The following is a 15393-nucleotide window of genomic DNA, read 5'->3' as shown; positions in this document are numbered from 1 at the left end:
CCCGAAGCCACACAGCCAGAAATCTCCATGCTATATTCTGCTTCTGTATTGGTGGTAAAACAAACAAACATACACACACACAAGATGCTCATTGCAAATAATTCTACTCTGTCCTTTGAGGGCAAGAGATCCCTTGGATTTAAGAGAGGGGCCTCTCTTCCATCAGTTTGGGGAGATTAAGATCTCCCATTGGTCCAGCCAGTGGAGTTTGCAGTCAATTTAAGAAAGTCAGCTTGGTGTTAGATCTTTTCTTAAATCCCAACAGCTGAAACATTCTTTCTCCAGGAAAGCACATGACTAAGCAGAACTGAATGGGGCACGAGTGGTCCCCCCGAGCTTTTGCACACATAGGAACAGCAGGGCATGTACACACACACACACACACACACACACACACACACACACTTGAGCAGCTCCCAGGAACCTATTATTCAGCCTCACCCTGGAAATTCCGGCCATTCATTTCTTTGTTTTTCTGCCTGGCCTCACCCAAAAGGGAATGTACAGAGAGCATGGGGGAGGGGAAGGGGACTTGTGGCAAAGAAAGGGCACAGAGTGAGGAGCCTGTAGGTAGCTACCGCCCACAGGACCCTGCGAGCCTTGAGGGGGATGGAGTGGGCTGGCCTGGTGCAGGGGCAGGGCTGCGGGGGGGGGGGGGGGGGAGGGGGGGGGGGGGGGGCTCTAAAACTTTGGCTAGGTGCCAAATCCCTAATTTGGAGGGCAGTGCAGGGCAAAGGAGGCAGGCAGGAGAGGAAGTGGTGGGTGGGGGCAGGGACAGCAGCTTGAAGGTACAGCCCCCCAGCCCTCCCACCCCTGGAGTCTGGATCCAGTAGCTCTGAAGTGGGATCGGGCATCTATACTTTTAAGAATCTGTGGCTCATACTTTCAGAAACAGTGGCTAAGATTCAAGTGCTGGAGAAAGACTCCAGGTCACATGCCGTCTCTGCTGTGTGACCCTGGGCAAATCACGTGTGCTTTGAGAGCCTTACTTTCCTCACCTGTAAGATGGGGACGTCCTATGCAAAGAACTTAGCGCACTGCCTGGCACTTGGTAAACATTAAATAAGCATTGGCTGTTATTATCCACCATCATGGCTCAGAGACCTGACAAGCCCAATCGGAGATTTCTGAGTCTCCAGCAAACTCTGCGTGAATCTGGGTACCATCTGAGCTGGAGTGTAGCTCCGTAAGCGAGAGAACACAGAACATTCCAGGATCTCTGGGGAACTGCTCTGGCCTGAGCCCGAATACAGGTTTCTCCCACCCTCCATCCTCTTGGGGAGCATGAGGAGTGTAAACCTTACCTAAGGATGTGATTAAAAAATCAACAAAGCAGGGACACCTAGTTCCATTGCCAAGCCTCTACTGGTGTTCCGTGTTGCAGGAAGGATGGGGTTCAGGGAGAGGCTGAAGACCTGTGACCTCGTCTCTGAGCTCCTCATTGGGGGTGGGAATGGGCAAAAGCAGGGGGAAATGGGCTGGAGGGGGCACAGGGAGAGTGGCTCGCTGCTGAAGGAAGTACTAGAATTTATAGCTTGCGAAGGGGCAGCGAACTCAGACTCCCGCAGGAACCTCAAACCCAAGTGTCTATAGGGTTTGGCAGGTAGTAAAATGAAGGACGAAGCCAGCAGGGTAGAAGCGAAGTCATGTGCCCATCGTGATCTGTTTTTCCTTGTCCTGCTTTTGGTGGAGACTCGGGCTGGGACAAAAATATCCTTGCTTTGAGACAAACGAGAGAAGGGCAATCATAAATGGCATGGCCTGACGTGGCCACACGCTCCAGGAGCACGAGGGGGTGGAGGGGATGCTAGAGGATGTGGGGGGGCAGGGTGTCTCACGCTGGCCTCGCCCCATCTCCAGAGGCAGCCGCTGCTTGGGGCCCACCCAGCCCCTGTCCGACTGCAGGTCACACACCTAGTGGGGCCAGAAGACCTTCCCAGTCACGGAAGAGTGGGTTCATGTGTGTAATTTCCTGATTTTTAAATGCTGTCTCTGATTTTTAAAAATTCCGTGTATACATCAAACCTAAACTGCTATTGGTTGTGAGACATTCTGATATTTAATGAACAACCAGTAAAGAAAACAAGACCTGTCGATTAAACTATGACAAGCCATTGATTGTAAGACAAACCCCAATCCCAAAGATATCACAATGTGGAAAAAATGCGCACCTTCGGATCCATGAAATACTGGGTAATAAGAGGCTGGACTTGGTCTGTGGCACCTGGTGCAGTTCCCAACCTGCACAACTGTACGTGGCAGCTCTTGGGATGCCACCCTGGGACGCTGGAGGGCTTAGGGACCACGAGGAGGTTTGTGTTTGGGTCATATCTCTGAACACCCAAGTCCCTTGAGAAATAATCGCTTTTGATCTTAATCTGGACCAGCAGTGAGTCAAGGCAGCAAAGAGGAAAATGTGGCCCAGTTCGCTCCCATGGGTCATCAGATCACTAATGGTGATACCAAGGCCCCTGAGATGGTGGTTTAGTAGTCATGGGGAAGGGTGGGGTGGCTCCATAAGGGATTCTGATTCCTGCCACGGATGGGAACCACTAGGAGAAATCTCACATCTGATTTTATACAGGCTCAGAGAGGTAAAGGCCCTGCCCAGTGTCACACAGCTGGGCAGAACAGAGCCAGGCCAGGGGCTCAATCCTCCTCACCCCCATCCCCAGTGCTGCTTCTCCTGCTGACTGTAAAAGTTCCTGCCACTCTGCCCCAGGCAGGCTGGACCCAGAGATTCTTGGCCCCCTCCCTTGTTCCATTGCCCCTGAGGCTCCGGTTGCTGAGCCTGCCCTAGAAAAAGCTACGTTATTCGATTCACAAGACTTTTCCATTTTATTAGTAAAATACAAAATGGCACAGACATTGGTGATAGGGTTGGAAAAGCAAAAGGATCAACCAACTCCTTCCAAAGTTCCCCCCAAATTGTCCTTGTCCATGTCCTGCTTGGGAGAACTAATCAAATCCGTGGAAGGGGGACTAGCTGCTCCCAGCTAATTGCTCACAAAAGTAGGGGAGCCCCACCCATTGAAGGCTCTCCCACCAGCCTCGAGGAACCCCCAAAAGTGCATTCAGACCGGCTGCCTGCCCTCTGAGCCGTCAGAGTGCCCCCCACTAGAGCCAGGCCCCAACATCCCAGGTCATGCCCAGCAGGGGGTGCAGGAGGGCTGGGTGGACTTGGGTGGCCGCCCCCTCTCTGCAGACCAGAGCTGTGTCTGCTTCCTCTGAGCATCTATCTGACAAGTGGAGTGTCACCCACCCTGGACCGTGGGAGGCTCCCCAGGTGGAGGAGGGCAAGGGTCACCTACGGGGACCTTTGAGGAAGGTGGGGAGCTGCCATCAGGGACCCTGAGGGGTGAGGCCAGCAGCCAAAAAGGGAACCCCTGACTTTGTGCCCACAACTTCCCTCCCCATAGGACGGAGTCTCTTTCAGAGGTAAACACGAAACCTCAAGTTTCAACGGTGGATTCTGATCTCATGGAAAATGTCCTGGAAATCCCTAGCCCTGCCGGTGGTGGGCAGGAAGGTGAGGGAAGATCCTGGAATGGGGACAGCAGTGTTTTTAGGGAGCGAGAGACGGGGCAGGGGGGAAGCCAGGCTGCAGGAAAGAAACAGCAAACGCCCGGGGCCCAAGTCCCTGACTCGGGCATGGAGCTGCTCCCAGCAGCCTCCCCACCCCCGGGTTCCTTTCCCTGAGCACCTCAGCCTTCCCAGGAGCCTGCAGGCCTTCCCTCCTCAGCCTGTCCCACAGGCTGTCTCCACGTCCCTGCGAGCCTGGTGGACTCTGGGAGGGCTGCTCTCCAAGCCCCTCAAGCACCCCCCCAGTCCCCACTCAGGGGGCCCACAGAGCTGACTCCCTCCCATGGAGCAGGACCTGAGCTTTCAGATCCCTTCCTTGACACACACCCCCCCACCTCCTGAAGGCACAGGGCCCACCGATGTGCCAGGCTCCCTGATGGGTGAAGCCCGGCTAGGGTATTCTGTGGTGAAGCTACACCCCCCGTCTGGGAACAGGGGTCTCTGGATCAATGAGTGATGCCCATCAGTGTACAGGTTATCGTCACACGTTTGCCACGTCTCCTTCCTTCCACAGACGGAGAACCAGAGGTACGAATGTCCTGCTGGGTCGGTGGTGGACCTGGGACGAGAACCCCAGCCTTCACACCCACAGCCGAGGTTCCGCCAACGCACGGCATCGACTGGGGAGAAGAAAAACCATCCAAGCCACCGGGTCACTTCATGTCCCCTTCCCACGATGCCTAACGGAGGGCAGAGCCTTCCCGGGAGCAGTCCCAGGGGACACCACACTAGGCTCATGCAAGAAAAGACGGGTCCCCGGCTGGTGTGGGCTCTGTACATGGGACGGGGGAGATAGCACCGCAGGTGGCCGGGGTGACTGGCGACTGCAGCGGGACCGAGAGACACGATGAGGTCCGAGGGAGCGGGCAGAGGGGGTCTGGCCTGAGGCTCATTTGTGAGATGGGGATGTGACCCGGAGGGGCTGGGCATTTTCTAATAAATAATTGTTCATCGGGTCTGGGACTGTGTCAAAGGGAACCTCTCACCAGCCAGCAGCAGAAGTTTCCTGACTTGGGGACATTGGGGTGAGTTGCAGAGGCCACCGCTTCTGTCCCCAGGGGGTCAACAGTGATCAAGGGTGGCCTCCTGGCGTATGCCCGGGAGCCAGGAGCCATTGCGTGTGGAAGAGCCTGCCTCCTCGCTCTGATCACCCCAGCTCAGGTCAGGCCCTTGGGTGAGGGTGGGTGTGAGGACGGGGGACCCCAGTCAGCTGTCGGAGTCGAACAACTGGAGGCAGGCAGGGGGCCAGCTCACACCGGCACCAGGACATAGGAGTTGCTGCCACAGCTCCGGGGGACATAGCGAAGCCCCTCCACCATGTCCCCGGCTAGCTTGCGGGGACAGCCCTGGAGGCTCTGATAGGCAAACATGGCCACCCCCAGGCAGAAGAGGAGGCCAAGGAAGGCCAACAGCCCCACCGCCTGCCTCCGGGTAGCTGCCTGCGAGTCGGGGACAGGAGTGATGAGGACACCCAGCCTCTGGGGGTCCATGGTGGCATGGATGGGCTCCTCCGCCTTGGAGGTCCAGCTGCCTGAGGCCACTGGCTCCCTGCTGGGGACCCTTTGAGAGGAGACAGGGACCGTGGAGAGATGGGGTGTGCCGTCAGGCCCCCCGAAAGTATCCGTGTGAGCTGAGATGGGATCTATCTCCTCAGGCCCTAGAGAGTTCTCTGGCATGGGATTGTCTCCTGTGATCCACACAGGTTGGCCTTCAGGGCCAACACTGTCCTCTGAGGCTGTGTGTGAAATGGTGGGGGTGTGGGTAGGGGGGGCCTGGGTAGGGAGGGTCTGGGTAGGGGGGGCCTGGGTAGGGAGGGTCTGGGTGGAGGGGGCCTGGGTGGGGGGGGCCTGGGTGGAGGGGGCCTGGGTGGGGGGGGCCTGGGTGGAGGAGGCCTGGGTGGGGAGGGCCTCAGAGGCCTTTCCCTCCGTCCAGAGGCCCGACCCGGGTTTGTAGGCAGCAGAACTCTGCCAGGACGTTGCGGTGGTGAGGGTAGCAGTGTTGAAAAACTCAGTTTTCTGGGACCCAGCTGGAGGTCCTCCATCCGGAGCCTTTGGAGTGGAGGGGAACCTGGTCCCCCAGGAATCAGCCACTCCTGTTGGCAGCTCTGAGGAAGTCCCCGAGGCCCTCTGTGCCTCCTGGCCACTGTTTTCCTGGGTGGATTTGGGCTCTGTGACCGCAGGCCTGTCCATTCCCCTGGTGGCCGGGGTGGTCCTGGGCTCACCCACACCGATTTGCTTCTCGAACGTGCCGCCATTTCGAATTGGAACAGCAGTCTGGCGTTCTAGATGTGCTATGGCTTTCTGAACCCATTTCTCCTTTGGATCAGCACAGAAGGTTCTGTTCTTTATCGTCCTCAAGCTACAAGGAAGGAAAACAGGGACCCAGTGATGCCCAGATGCCACATGGAGTAGAAGCATCAAAAAATTGCTCTGCAGGTGAACAGACCCGGCTGGAAGCCCTGCTCCCACCCCTTCGTAGCTGTGAGCTGTGAGCTGATTAGCTCAGGCCGCTTGACTCCTAGAACTTGCGTGTCCTCACCTGAGAAATCGAGATAGCATACCTACCTTCTGTAGGGTGACCAGCCTCCCCAGAAGAGCTGGGACTGAGGGGGGGTCCTCAAGATACAGGACTTTTTGTGAAAGTCCCAGAAAACTGGGGCAAGCTGGTCACCCACTTCGGTGTTATTGTAAAAAAAAAAAAAGAAAGAAAATTATGTAAAACACCTGGCTCAGAGTAACAGCCGAAAATGATAACGATGTTAATAATAATAATGTCTTCACCATTAAGGCAGGGACTCTGGGCTGTGCCTTCTGACTGGGGGGAGCTGTCCACCAGTGTTCCCTGCTCCAGGTGTGTGACTGGTGAGCTCCGGGGTGGGGCCTCCTTTCTCTGGAAGGAGCTGACCCAAATGTCCCTTCCTCTGCTCCCTCAGTTACAGGCTGCCCTCTGGACCTCTACCTCTTAGTGTCTCCTCAGGCCGAAAGCACACTGAGTGAGCTCCAGCCACATATTCGGGGGTCCCGTTGGGACCGCGAGTGCCATCTAGATCTTGAGCTTCCTCCGAAGCTGGGTGTGGCTGGTTCACTGCCTAGAACACAGCTCAGAGCTGACAGGAGCTCATGCTCCACACCTCTGTGCTAGGCATTTTGCCTGTTTAAACCTCCCACCCATCCCGAGAGGTGGCTATGGCGACCATCTCCATTTTACAGATGAGAAAACCGAGGCTCAGAGAGGTCATGCGAATGTGCATGGCTCTGGTTCGCTGGGGAAACCAGAGAAGTGCAGGAAGCAAGCATAACGCTTCAGGCCCCCAGAGGCAAGGTGCGGCCCAGGGCCGTGGTCCCCTCCCTGGGGCTTCCCACTTCCTCTTTACCTAGAAAACAGAAGCAAATAATTGGGGGAGTCTGGGGGAAGCAAGCCTCAACAGGCGAGGGGAGGAGAGCTCAGGCAGTAGCCCCCATGCCCCTCTTAGCCGCTGCACAGTCGATGGAATGAAGCACACGACTTCTTTTCGCTGAGCCCTATACTTCGAGAACCAGTCTGTAGACTGGCCCGAAGTCTCACAAGGATCCTGTTTCCCCCACTGTCAAGTGTGGATAATAATCTCTGTTATTGCAACAGCTTCCCGGCACCCTGCCAAGCTGCTTATTTGCATTATCCCCTGTCATCCTCCCAACTATCCATTTTACAGATAAGGAAAACTATGGCCCAGAGGGTAGGCAACTAGACCACCACCCCCACCCCCCCTTGTAAGTGATGGAGCCAGGATTTGCACCACATTGGTTGGAGTCTGGAACCTGCGCTCTCAGACCACTGTGCTTGACGTCCCCAAGAAATCCAGCAGGTTCGACTGCCACCTGAAACACACCACCCGCTGTGGCTGCCCCAGGCCCCAGGCCTTTCAGGAAACTGCTCCCAACCTTTACCCTTGGGGGCAGATATTAAGGTCGGCCACGGGCCAGGAGGCAGGAGCAGGAGGAGCAATTTGCCGAGGCCCTTGGCAGGAGCCCGGATGAAAAAGAAAGATGTGGATGGGGATTCGCAGAGGCCAAGAGGCCGGTACCTACATGATGGCAGGCTTGCCGCAGGATTCTTGATTTCGATGGTAGTGGTCTAGTAAGGCCACGGGAATCTCCGAGGTCATCCTGTTGCAGGTCATGTTGCATTTCTTCACACCGAGGTGCTGTCCTGAGCCCACAGAGGCCCCCAGTCAGCAGGACTGTCCAGGGGCATCTGGCTTCCCAGTCCCAGGCCAGCTCGTGCCAGCCGCACCATCCAGGCCACAGCCGCTGCCCTGCACACCCTGGTCTTCAGCACCCTTGACCTCAGCCCCCCCGTTCCCCCTCCCCCCCACCAAACCTCTCTATGCCTCAGTTTCCCCACCTGTACAATAGAGACAATGATAGTATCTACCTCACAGGGATGTTATCAAAATTAATGAAAATGAATTCTTACTTATAAAGCTCCTACTGCCTGGTAAGTAGTGAGGGCTTAATTTTTAAAATTAAGTTGTCGTTGGTCAGTTGTACAGAAGAGAGGACAAGTCTGAGAGTGACAGGGATCTGCGTGAGGCCACACAGCCCGCAAGTGAGGGAACGGGCTCTCCTACCAGGCCAGGCTCTCGCCCCTTCTGGGCCCATGGCTCTATGTATCCCCCCACACTCCCTCTACCCCAGTAAGTCACCTGCTCAACTATCGCCCCCGACCCTCCACCCACCACATACACACACCGTTCCTTCCTGTCAGGCTGATCCATGTTCGTGGATTTCCACGACCTCTGAGACACACGTCATATGCCCACCCTATGACACATCCACACGCATCCACACACACCAACAAACAGGACGGCACATATGAACCCCCCCCCCCCCCCCCCCCCCCCCAACCAACAAAACGGCACAATAAAACCCCCCCCCCCCCCCCCCGCCACAAAACCATGTAAAGGCATTCATATGACTGGGCACATGAAACAAATAAAAAGTATTAAATGCGGAAGTACAGTCGCCTTCTAAGGAGGCTGGGGGTGTGGTCCAGTGAGTAGGGTACCCTTTGTTCTGCCGTGAAGAGCCAAGATGAGTTTGGCAGCAGTTGCTGAGGGGAACCGAGGGGGTCATTTGGAGTCCCCTGGGCAATTTAGGGGGCCAGGAATAAGGAGGAGGGGTGGAGATGGGGGTTGTGCAAGGGGTGAGGGGCTGAGGGGGGTGGCTAGGGGCCTGCTGATGGCACGGAGCCAGAGAGAAACCCCAGGACAGGAGGGGGGTGACTCAACAGTTGAGAGCCCAAATCTTTTTTTAAAGATTTATTTTTGGGGTGCCTGGGTGGCTCAGTCATTAAGCGTCTGCCTTCGGCTCAGGTCATGATCCCAGGGTCCTGGGATCGAGCCCCGCATCGGGCTCCCTGCTAACGGGAAGCCTGCTTCTCCCTCTCCCACTCCCCCTGCTTGTGTTCCCTCTCTCGCTGTGTCTCTCTCTGTCAAATAAATAAATAAAATCTTGAAAAAAAACATAAAGATTTATTTATTTATTTTAGAGAGAGAGTGAACGCACGCCTGAGAGAGAGAACACAAGCAAGGGGAGAGGCAGAGAATCTCAAGCAGATGCGCCGCTGAGCCTGACCAGGGGCTCGATCTCACGACCCTGAGATCAGGACCTGAGCCGAAATCAAGAGTCAGACACTTAACCACCCCGGCGCCCCGAGAACCCAAATATTTCATATAAACATTTGAAGTTGTTTGCACTGCTTTTCCTCCTTCCTCCTTCCCCTAAAATCTCCAGCAAAATTTATTCTCCTTGGTGTCAGCTCAAGAGCAATATGTGAAATAAGGAAGAGCTTGAGCTTCAGCTCTGGGTCAAGGTCATAGGCGGTGAAGCAAGACCCCAGAGGGTTTTGCAAAATTCTAGAAGCCAGGACTTCCAGGGCAGGGGAGTCTAGAGAGCTGAATGATCTTCTCCAGCCAGGCAGGGCCTGGGAGGCCCCAGCTGACCCTTACTGCTCATGCACAAGTATTTACGAGGATGTGGACGTGCAAACATGCTCTGCCTTCCCAAATACAGGTGCAAGCACACACACACCCCTTCTAGAATGTGCCGCCTCCTCTGCCATCACTTCCTCTTAGCCTCAGCCCAGCCCGACTATGGAAGGGGGGTTCGGGGCCTGCAGGCTGCACTGGCCTGGGCCATCAAGGGGCAACAGTAGCAGCTCCTGGGGCAGGCAGCAAGCACTCCGGTGGCTGGTCCCTGAGTCACAGGCTGCCCTTCCTCTCTGAAGAACCAGGATGTGAAAGTTACCTTGCTGCCTTTCACCTGCCTTCTCCCCCGGAGGGACTTTGGAATGACTCAGCTGCATCCTCCCCAGGCCCTGCTGAATAGAGCCAGGAAGTGCCCCCCCCATTGGTCTGGCAGGGGTCTTAGGCCATCTGGAGCCGAGGGGAGGCTGCCGGGGGGCAGGAGGGATAGGCTAGGTATGGTCAGTCGGCTCTCTCGACTCTATGGCGCAGGGTGGGGAAGACCACTGCTCACGTGCTTTGTGGCTTTAAAGAACCACAAAGGCAGCCTGTCCCCAAAGTCCCCACCCTCTGCCACGGTGCCTACATACCCTTGGCCAGGCTCTGTTCTTGGTTTTGCACGGGGAAGGGCTATGTAACTAACCTGAAGGGGGGTTTCTCCTCAGAAGTTTTCTTTTCAGTAATTGGAAATAATGCCTCCAGCCAGCCAGCCATTTACTGCCACATGAATTTCAGGAAGGCAGGGACTTTGTCAGTCTTGGTGTCACAGTGCTTTTCAGCACAAAGTGGATACTCAACAAATATTCACTGAATGAAATAATGTCTCATTCTACTTATCCTTTCACCTACCTCGCCATCTGCCCATCCATCCACATCCATCCATCCATCCATTGGTCCATCTATCCATCTATCCATCCATCCATCCATCCATCTATCCATCCCTTTCCTGATTCAGGCAACATTTGTTTGAATTACCTTTGAGTATCTGCAAAGGCCCAGGCTCTCTTGTCCTTGACCCTGAGCTCTTTCTCCCATTGGTGCTGGTGCTGAGCTTAGAGCGAATACCTCAATCCCAATAAACACCATCAGCTTGCAGTGTTTACTCAGTCAACCAATAAATGCTGCCGTTCCCCCTTCCCTGTGCCGGGTGCTGTGAGGCATAGTCAGATGGAGGCCTGTCTCTGCCCTCAGAAGGTCTCAGCCTGAAGGGCAGCCAAGACAGGCCCACAAAGTACCAGAGCTTATCTTAGTTGAGCACCTACTTACTGTGTACTCAGCACAGGCACATCTGCTCTCATTAATTCCCAACATCCCCAAAGGGAGTATTGTTATCCCGATTTTACTGATGCAGAAACTGAAAATCAGAGAGGTTAAATGACCAGCCCAAGACCACAGAGCTGCTTAGTGGCAGATCTTGTTTTCCTCCCAGCCTCTAGGCATCCCACTGTTCTAAACAGCCTTAAATACCATGTTGCAGAATATACGCCCAAATGTGCTGAGATTTGCACAAGGGAGAGACTACTTCCCACTGCAAGTAATCGGGGGAGGCTTCTTAGAGGAAGAATCCTTTAGGCTGGACCTCAAGGACTGCTAAGAGGCTTACAGGCAGGAAAAGACAAGAATGTTCTGGGTCTCCCAGCAAGGTGATAGAGAGAAGGCTTGAGCCATTGCTCAGGTGTGTGACCTGGACAAGTCATTTAAGCTCTCTGAGCCTCAGTTCCCTTACCTATAAAATGGACATGGTAATATCTGTTTCACAGGGTGGTTGTGAGAATAAAGATTTTTAAATATCTGGACCCTTAGAGTGGGGTTTGCTCGATAGCAACCCCATCGACATTTTGGACCAGATAATTCTTCATCATGGGAACTGTCTTGTGCACTCAAAGATATTTAGCAGCCTCCCTGGCCTCCACCCACGAGATTTCTGAGCATCCCCCAACCAAAAATGTTGGGACATCTGTAATGACAAAAATGTCTCCAGAAATGTGCCAAATGCCCCTGAGGGGCCAAATCACCCACTGAGAACCACTGCCTTAGAGACAGCCACAAGGATCTTCCCTCGCCTCCCTCAATGTCCCCTTCTCCAAGGGTCTTCCCTGACCCCTACTTAAAATCTCAACACCTCCCCCTGCAACCTTCTCTCTCCCTATATTTTTTTTAAATCACAGCCTGTTTTTCTAACGGACCAAATTGTTTACTAATATATTTTTTGTATCATCTTGTCTTCCCCAGTTGGTGCTCAGCACTCTGAGGTCTGGAATCTTCGGCAGTTTTATTCATTGATGTGAACTCAGCCCCTACAACAGTACCTGGCACGTAGCTGATGTCCACTAAATATTTGTTCAATGAATGAACAAAATGCACAAGGAAGCGCTTTGTGACACATAAAATTGTAACCAATGAAGGAATAGAGGAATTTTTATTTAAATTCCACGGGGGCCTGGATCTGACACTCTGAAGTTAGCCTTCCCTGCCTTCCCCATCCGCCTCCACAGCTAATCGGGGGGCAGACCACAGCAGCTTAAAACAGATTTTTTTTTTCCCTCTTTCTTGCTGGGGCTTGAGTAGGAGTGAATGCGTCAGTGCTCGGCGAGAAAATTCTCTGCTCTGACTTGTATCTGCAGGTTGGTTATATAAAGCAGAGGAGCCTCCCGCCTGACACAGCCCCGCAAACCCACATTTGGGGACTGACGCAGCCGCCCTGCACCAGCTAGAAACCCCCAGCCCCCCAACCTCCACCCCGGGGCCTCTCTGGCTTCAGGACCGCCCCCTCGTCCTGCGGGGGCTCTCAGGGCATCTCTCAGAGCCACAAATGACAGTGGGTGAGGACTTCCAAGGTGGGCCTGGCCAAATGCCAGGAGGAGGAGGCAAAACTCAAGCTCAGAAAGGTTGAAATAGTGTATCTTCCAGCAAAGTCAGTGACCAAGATTAGGGCAGAAACCTGATGTCCTAAAGCCTTAGGCTATAAACAAGAGTGTCCAGGGTACCCCCGGCCCGCTCACCACCCCCTCTTCATCTTAGCATAGGAACCCTTCCCCCTGCACCCACCGCCAGGCTTCCTATAAGTAATCCTCCTCCCACTTCCAAAATACCCTCGTAGGCTTTGGAGCCCCACGGCACCAAGGCGCAATAGTTATATTTCACGGTGCGGTACATGGGACCAAAGAAGGCAAGACCCCACTCAGGGTCATGGCTACGGCAAAGTGACCTCCATCTGACTCCCTGTCTTTCAGTGCTCACTATCTCCAAACACCTCTGGCCTCGGGGTTCAAGCCCACAAAGCAGGAGGCTAGCAGCCCTTGGCCCCTACTGCCCCCCACCCACCTGTTCCCTGGCCTGCTGGTTGGTTTCCCCCACATAGAGGGACTGGAAAGACAGTGTGTTCCATAGGGGTGTCCTGGAAGCTTGAGACCGTTTTCATCCTCCCAGACTGGCTGTGTGCCCCCAAGTGAGCCTCTCTGAGCCTCAACGTGCCAGCCGGTCTAGCTCAAACAGTTCTCAGAGGCCAAGTGGCCCATAGAGGTGATGAGCACGCAGCCAGGCTCTCTCCGGCCCTACTTGCTGGCTCTGCATCCTCGGGCCAGTTTCTAGACCTCCCTGGGCCTCCATCTTAATCATGTCAGTGGGATGAATACATCATGCCCTACCAGGTCCTGGGCTCCAGAGAGCCAGTATCTGGAGGTGAAAGCCTTTTCTGAGCTATGCTTGGAGGAGGAGGACGGTAGCATGGTCGAGATACAGGCAGAGGGACTGGGGCTGCAGACCAGAACAAGAGCAACAAGCCCAATCCATGATCTGCAATGACCTTGATCTCTACTGGTCCTGGGCCCCCTACTCGAAATCAGGGCAGGAGAAAATCCTAACTGCGACTTGAGACTCAGGAGTCAGGGTTTCAGGTTACACATTAACCCCGGGAGGGGAGACCCAGCCCACTGTAAACCAGGGCCGCCCACCGCGCCCCCCGCGCCCCCTCCCCGCCCCCGTGCCCAGCACGAACCTCCTCAGCCTTCCCTGTCTCCCTCCCCCGCAACACCCCCTTTGTGCCTGGCACCCTTGTGCCACCCACACCACCTCTTTGCGCTGCCAAGCAGTAGCCGCCTGGCTCACTGGGCCAGGCGGGCAGTTCCTGGAGCCTGGAAACCTTTCCAGCAGGAGGGGCAGCCCCAAATCTGGGGTCAGGGAGGAGCCCAGCCCCCTCCACCACACCCTCTGGGCGGAGCTGCTGTGGACCTTACCCAGGTCGGGTCTGGGGGCCCTGGTATCAGGCCTGAAGGGCACAAGTGGGGCCAGAGGCTCCCCTACCTAGCTCGTGCAGGAGCCCGCCCCACTCACCGGCCAGCAGTGCGGTCAGATGGCAGAGGGCAGCCAAGCGGAGCAGCCCCCAGAGGGGCGGAGGAGCCATGGCTGCGGGCGGCCGGGGGTCCAGGCGGGGGTCCAGGCGGGGCCGGGGCCGGTGCGTGAGCCAAGTGCTGTTCCCTCGCTGCCTGAGCTCTGTCGCTTTTTATAATGGGGCTTGCTGCCCCAGCCTCCGCCTCCAGCCGGCAGGCAGCGAGTGGGAGGGGAAAGGAAGGGAGCCAGCCAGTGTGCAGCGGCTGGATTCTTCAGGATGTCGCCAGGGAGGGGAGCCAGCTCAGGCTCTGGGCTCCGGCCTGCGGGGGAGGGGGCGGTGGAGGCTGGACCAGGCCTGAGAGCATTCAAAGGGCCTTCTCTCCCCCCATCTGCTGGGGCTACCCACCTCGGGAGCTGGCACCTGGGGCCCTAGCCCTAAGGGGGCCACGAAACAAAAGGGCAGGCTGGGGAGTGCTGGCTGCCGGCAAGCCAGGAGGGACTCAGGACCCTGGAGTCTGGCTCTGACAAGCTCTCCTTTGGTCTGGGAGAGGTATCTCTCCCACATCATGAAGGACCCCCAACCTTTCCCCCTTGAAGCCCCGGCTCCTGGGGGGACCTCATTCATCAGTGTATCCCCGAGCCCAGCATGGAGCCTGGCAAACAGTAGGGGCTCAGTCCAGTCAATGTTTGCTGGAAGAATGATCCAGCCTGATTTCATAGGGACAGATGGGGAAACTGAGGCCCAGAGAGGGGATGGGATCCCCCCAGGTCACTCAGAGAGCTAGGGTGGAGACCAGACTAGAGGCGCGCAAGGGCGTGTGCAGGTTAGGACACAGAAAAGAGCCCTGGCCTCCCTGCCTCCAGCTCCTCAATCTCTCCTTTCATCCTCCACACCCACGGCCAGCCCTGGCTCTGGCCCCTGCAAGGAACATCACGGCCACCGGCCTCACCCTGGGTCACTCGGTGGTCTCGGCTTGTCCTTGGCTCGGCAGGTGCCCTGGGGGAAGTCCTGCCTCTCTTGGGGGCCTCAGCTCCCTCTCTGCACAGGAGGGAGTTGGGCTCGCCCACTGGGGAGGGAGCTTCGCAGCTCTGACTTCCCCGCTCCTCGCTCCTTTCCAGGCGGGGCTGGGAGGACCAGGTGGGACCAGCCCGCTCCCACCAGCCTGGTAGAACCGCCTGCAGGTGTGCTCCAGCACAGCCTTCCCTGAAGACAATGGCCACAGTCCCGGAGACTCTAGAAGACTCCAGCAGTCGCCTAGCCCAGCGTGGTGCCCGAGTTAATCATGAACCCACCACTCCCATCTAGGTGTCTCTGGCAACTAGCCGGCTGGAAACCAGTGTGTCTGTGAGCCACTGCCTCAGGCCATGGAGCCAGCTGGTTTAGGCTGGGCTGGGCAGAGAGGTCTCAGCTCCCAAGGCCAGAGGCTCCCCCTCCCACCCAGCACAGTAGGGGGCTGGGGCACTGAGGTGGGAGGCTG

The 15393-nt window shown here is 56.1% G+C and overlaps 1 protein-coding gene across 1 annotated transcript; it reads right to left on the bottom strand.

The window, feature by feature from the left end:
- Nucleotides 1-2818: 2818 nt before the first annotated feature.
- On the bottom strand, nucleotides 2819-14121 carry CX3CL1 (C-X3-C motif chemokine ligand 1). Its single transcript, XM_032424405.1, has 3 exons — nucleotides 13919-14121; nucleotides 7650-7770; nucleotides 2819-5940 (listed from the first exon to the last, which is right to left on the bottom strand). The coding sequence occupies exons 1-3, from the start codon at nucleotides 13986-13988 to the stop codon at nucleotides 4833-4835; spliced, it is 1299 nt and encodes a 432-aa protein (XP_032280296.1). The 5' UTR covers nucleotides 13989-14121; the 3' UTR covers nucleotides 2819-4832.
- Between the last annotated feature and the right edge of the window lie 1272 nt (nucleotides 14122-15393).

This window comes from Phoca vitulina, unplaced genomic scaffold (genome assembly GCF_004348235.1).
Source record: "Phoca vitulina isolate PV1807 unplaced genomic scaffold, GSC_HSeal_1.0 scaffold30, whole genome shotgun sequence".
NCBI lineage: Eukaryota > Metazoa > Chordata > Mammalia > Carnivora > Phocidae > Phoca > Phoca vitulina.
Note: the sequence above shows the minus strand (reverse complement) of the source record. Positions and strands in the feature narration are given on the sequence as shown.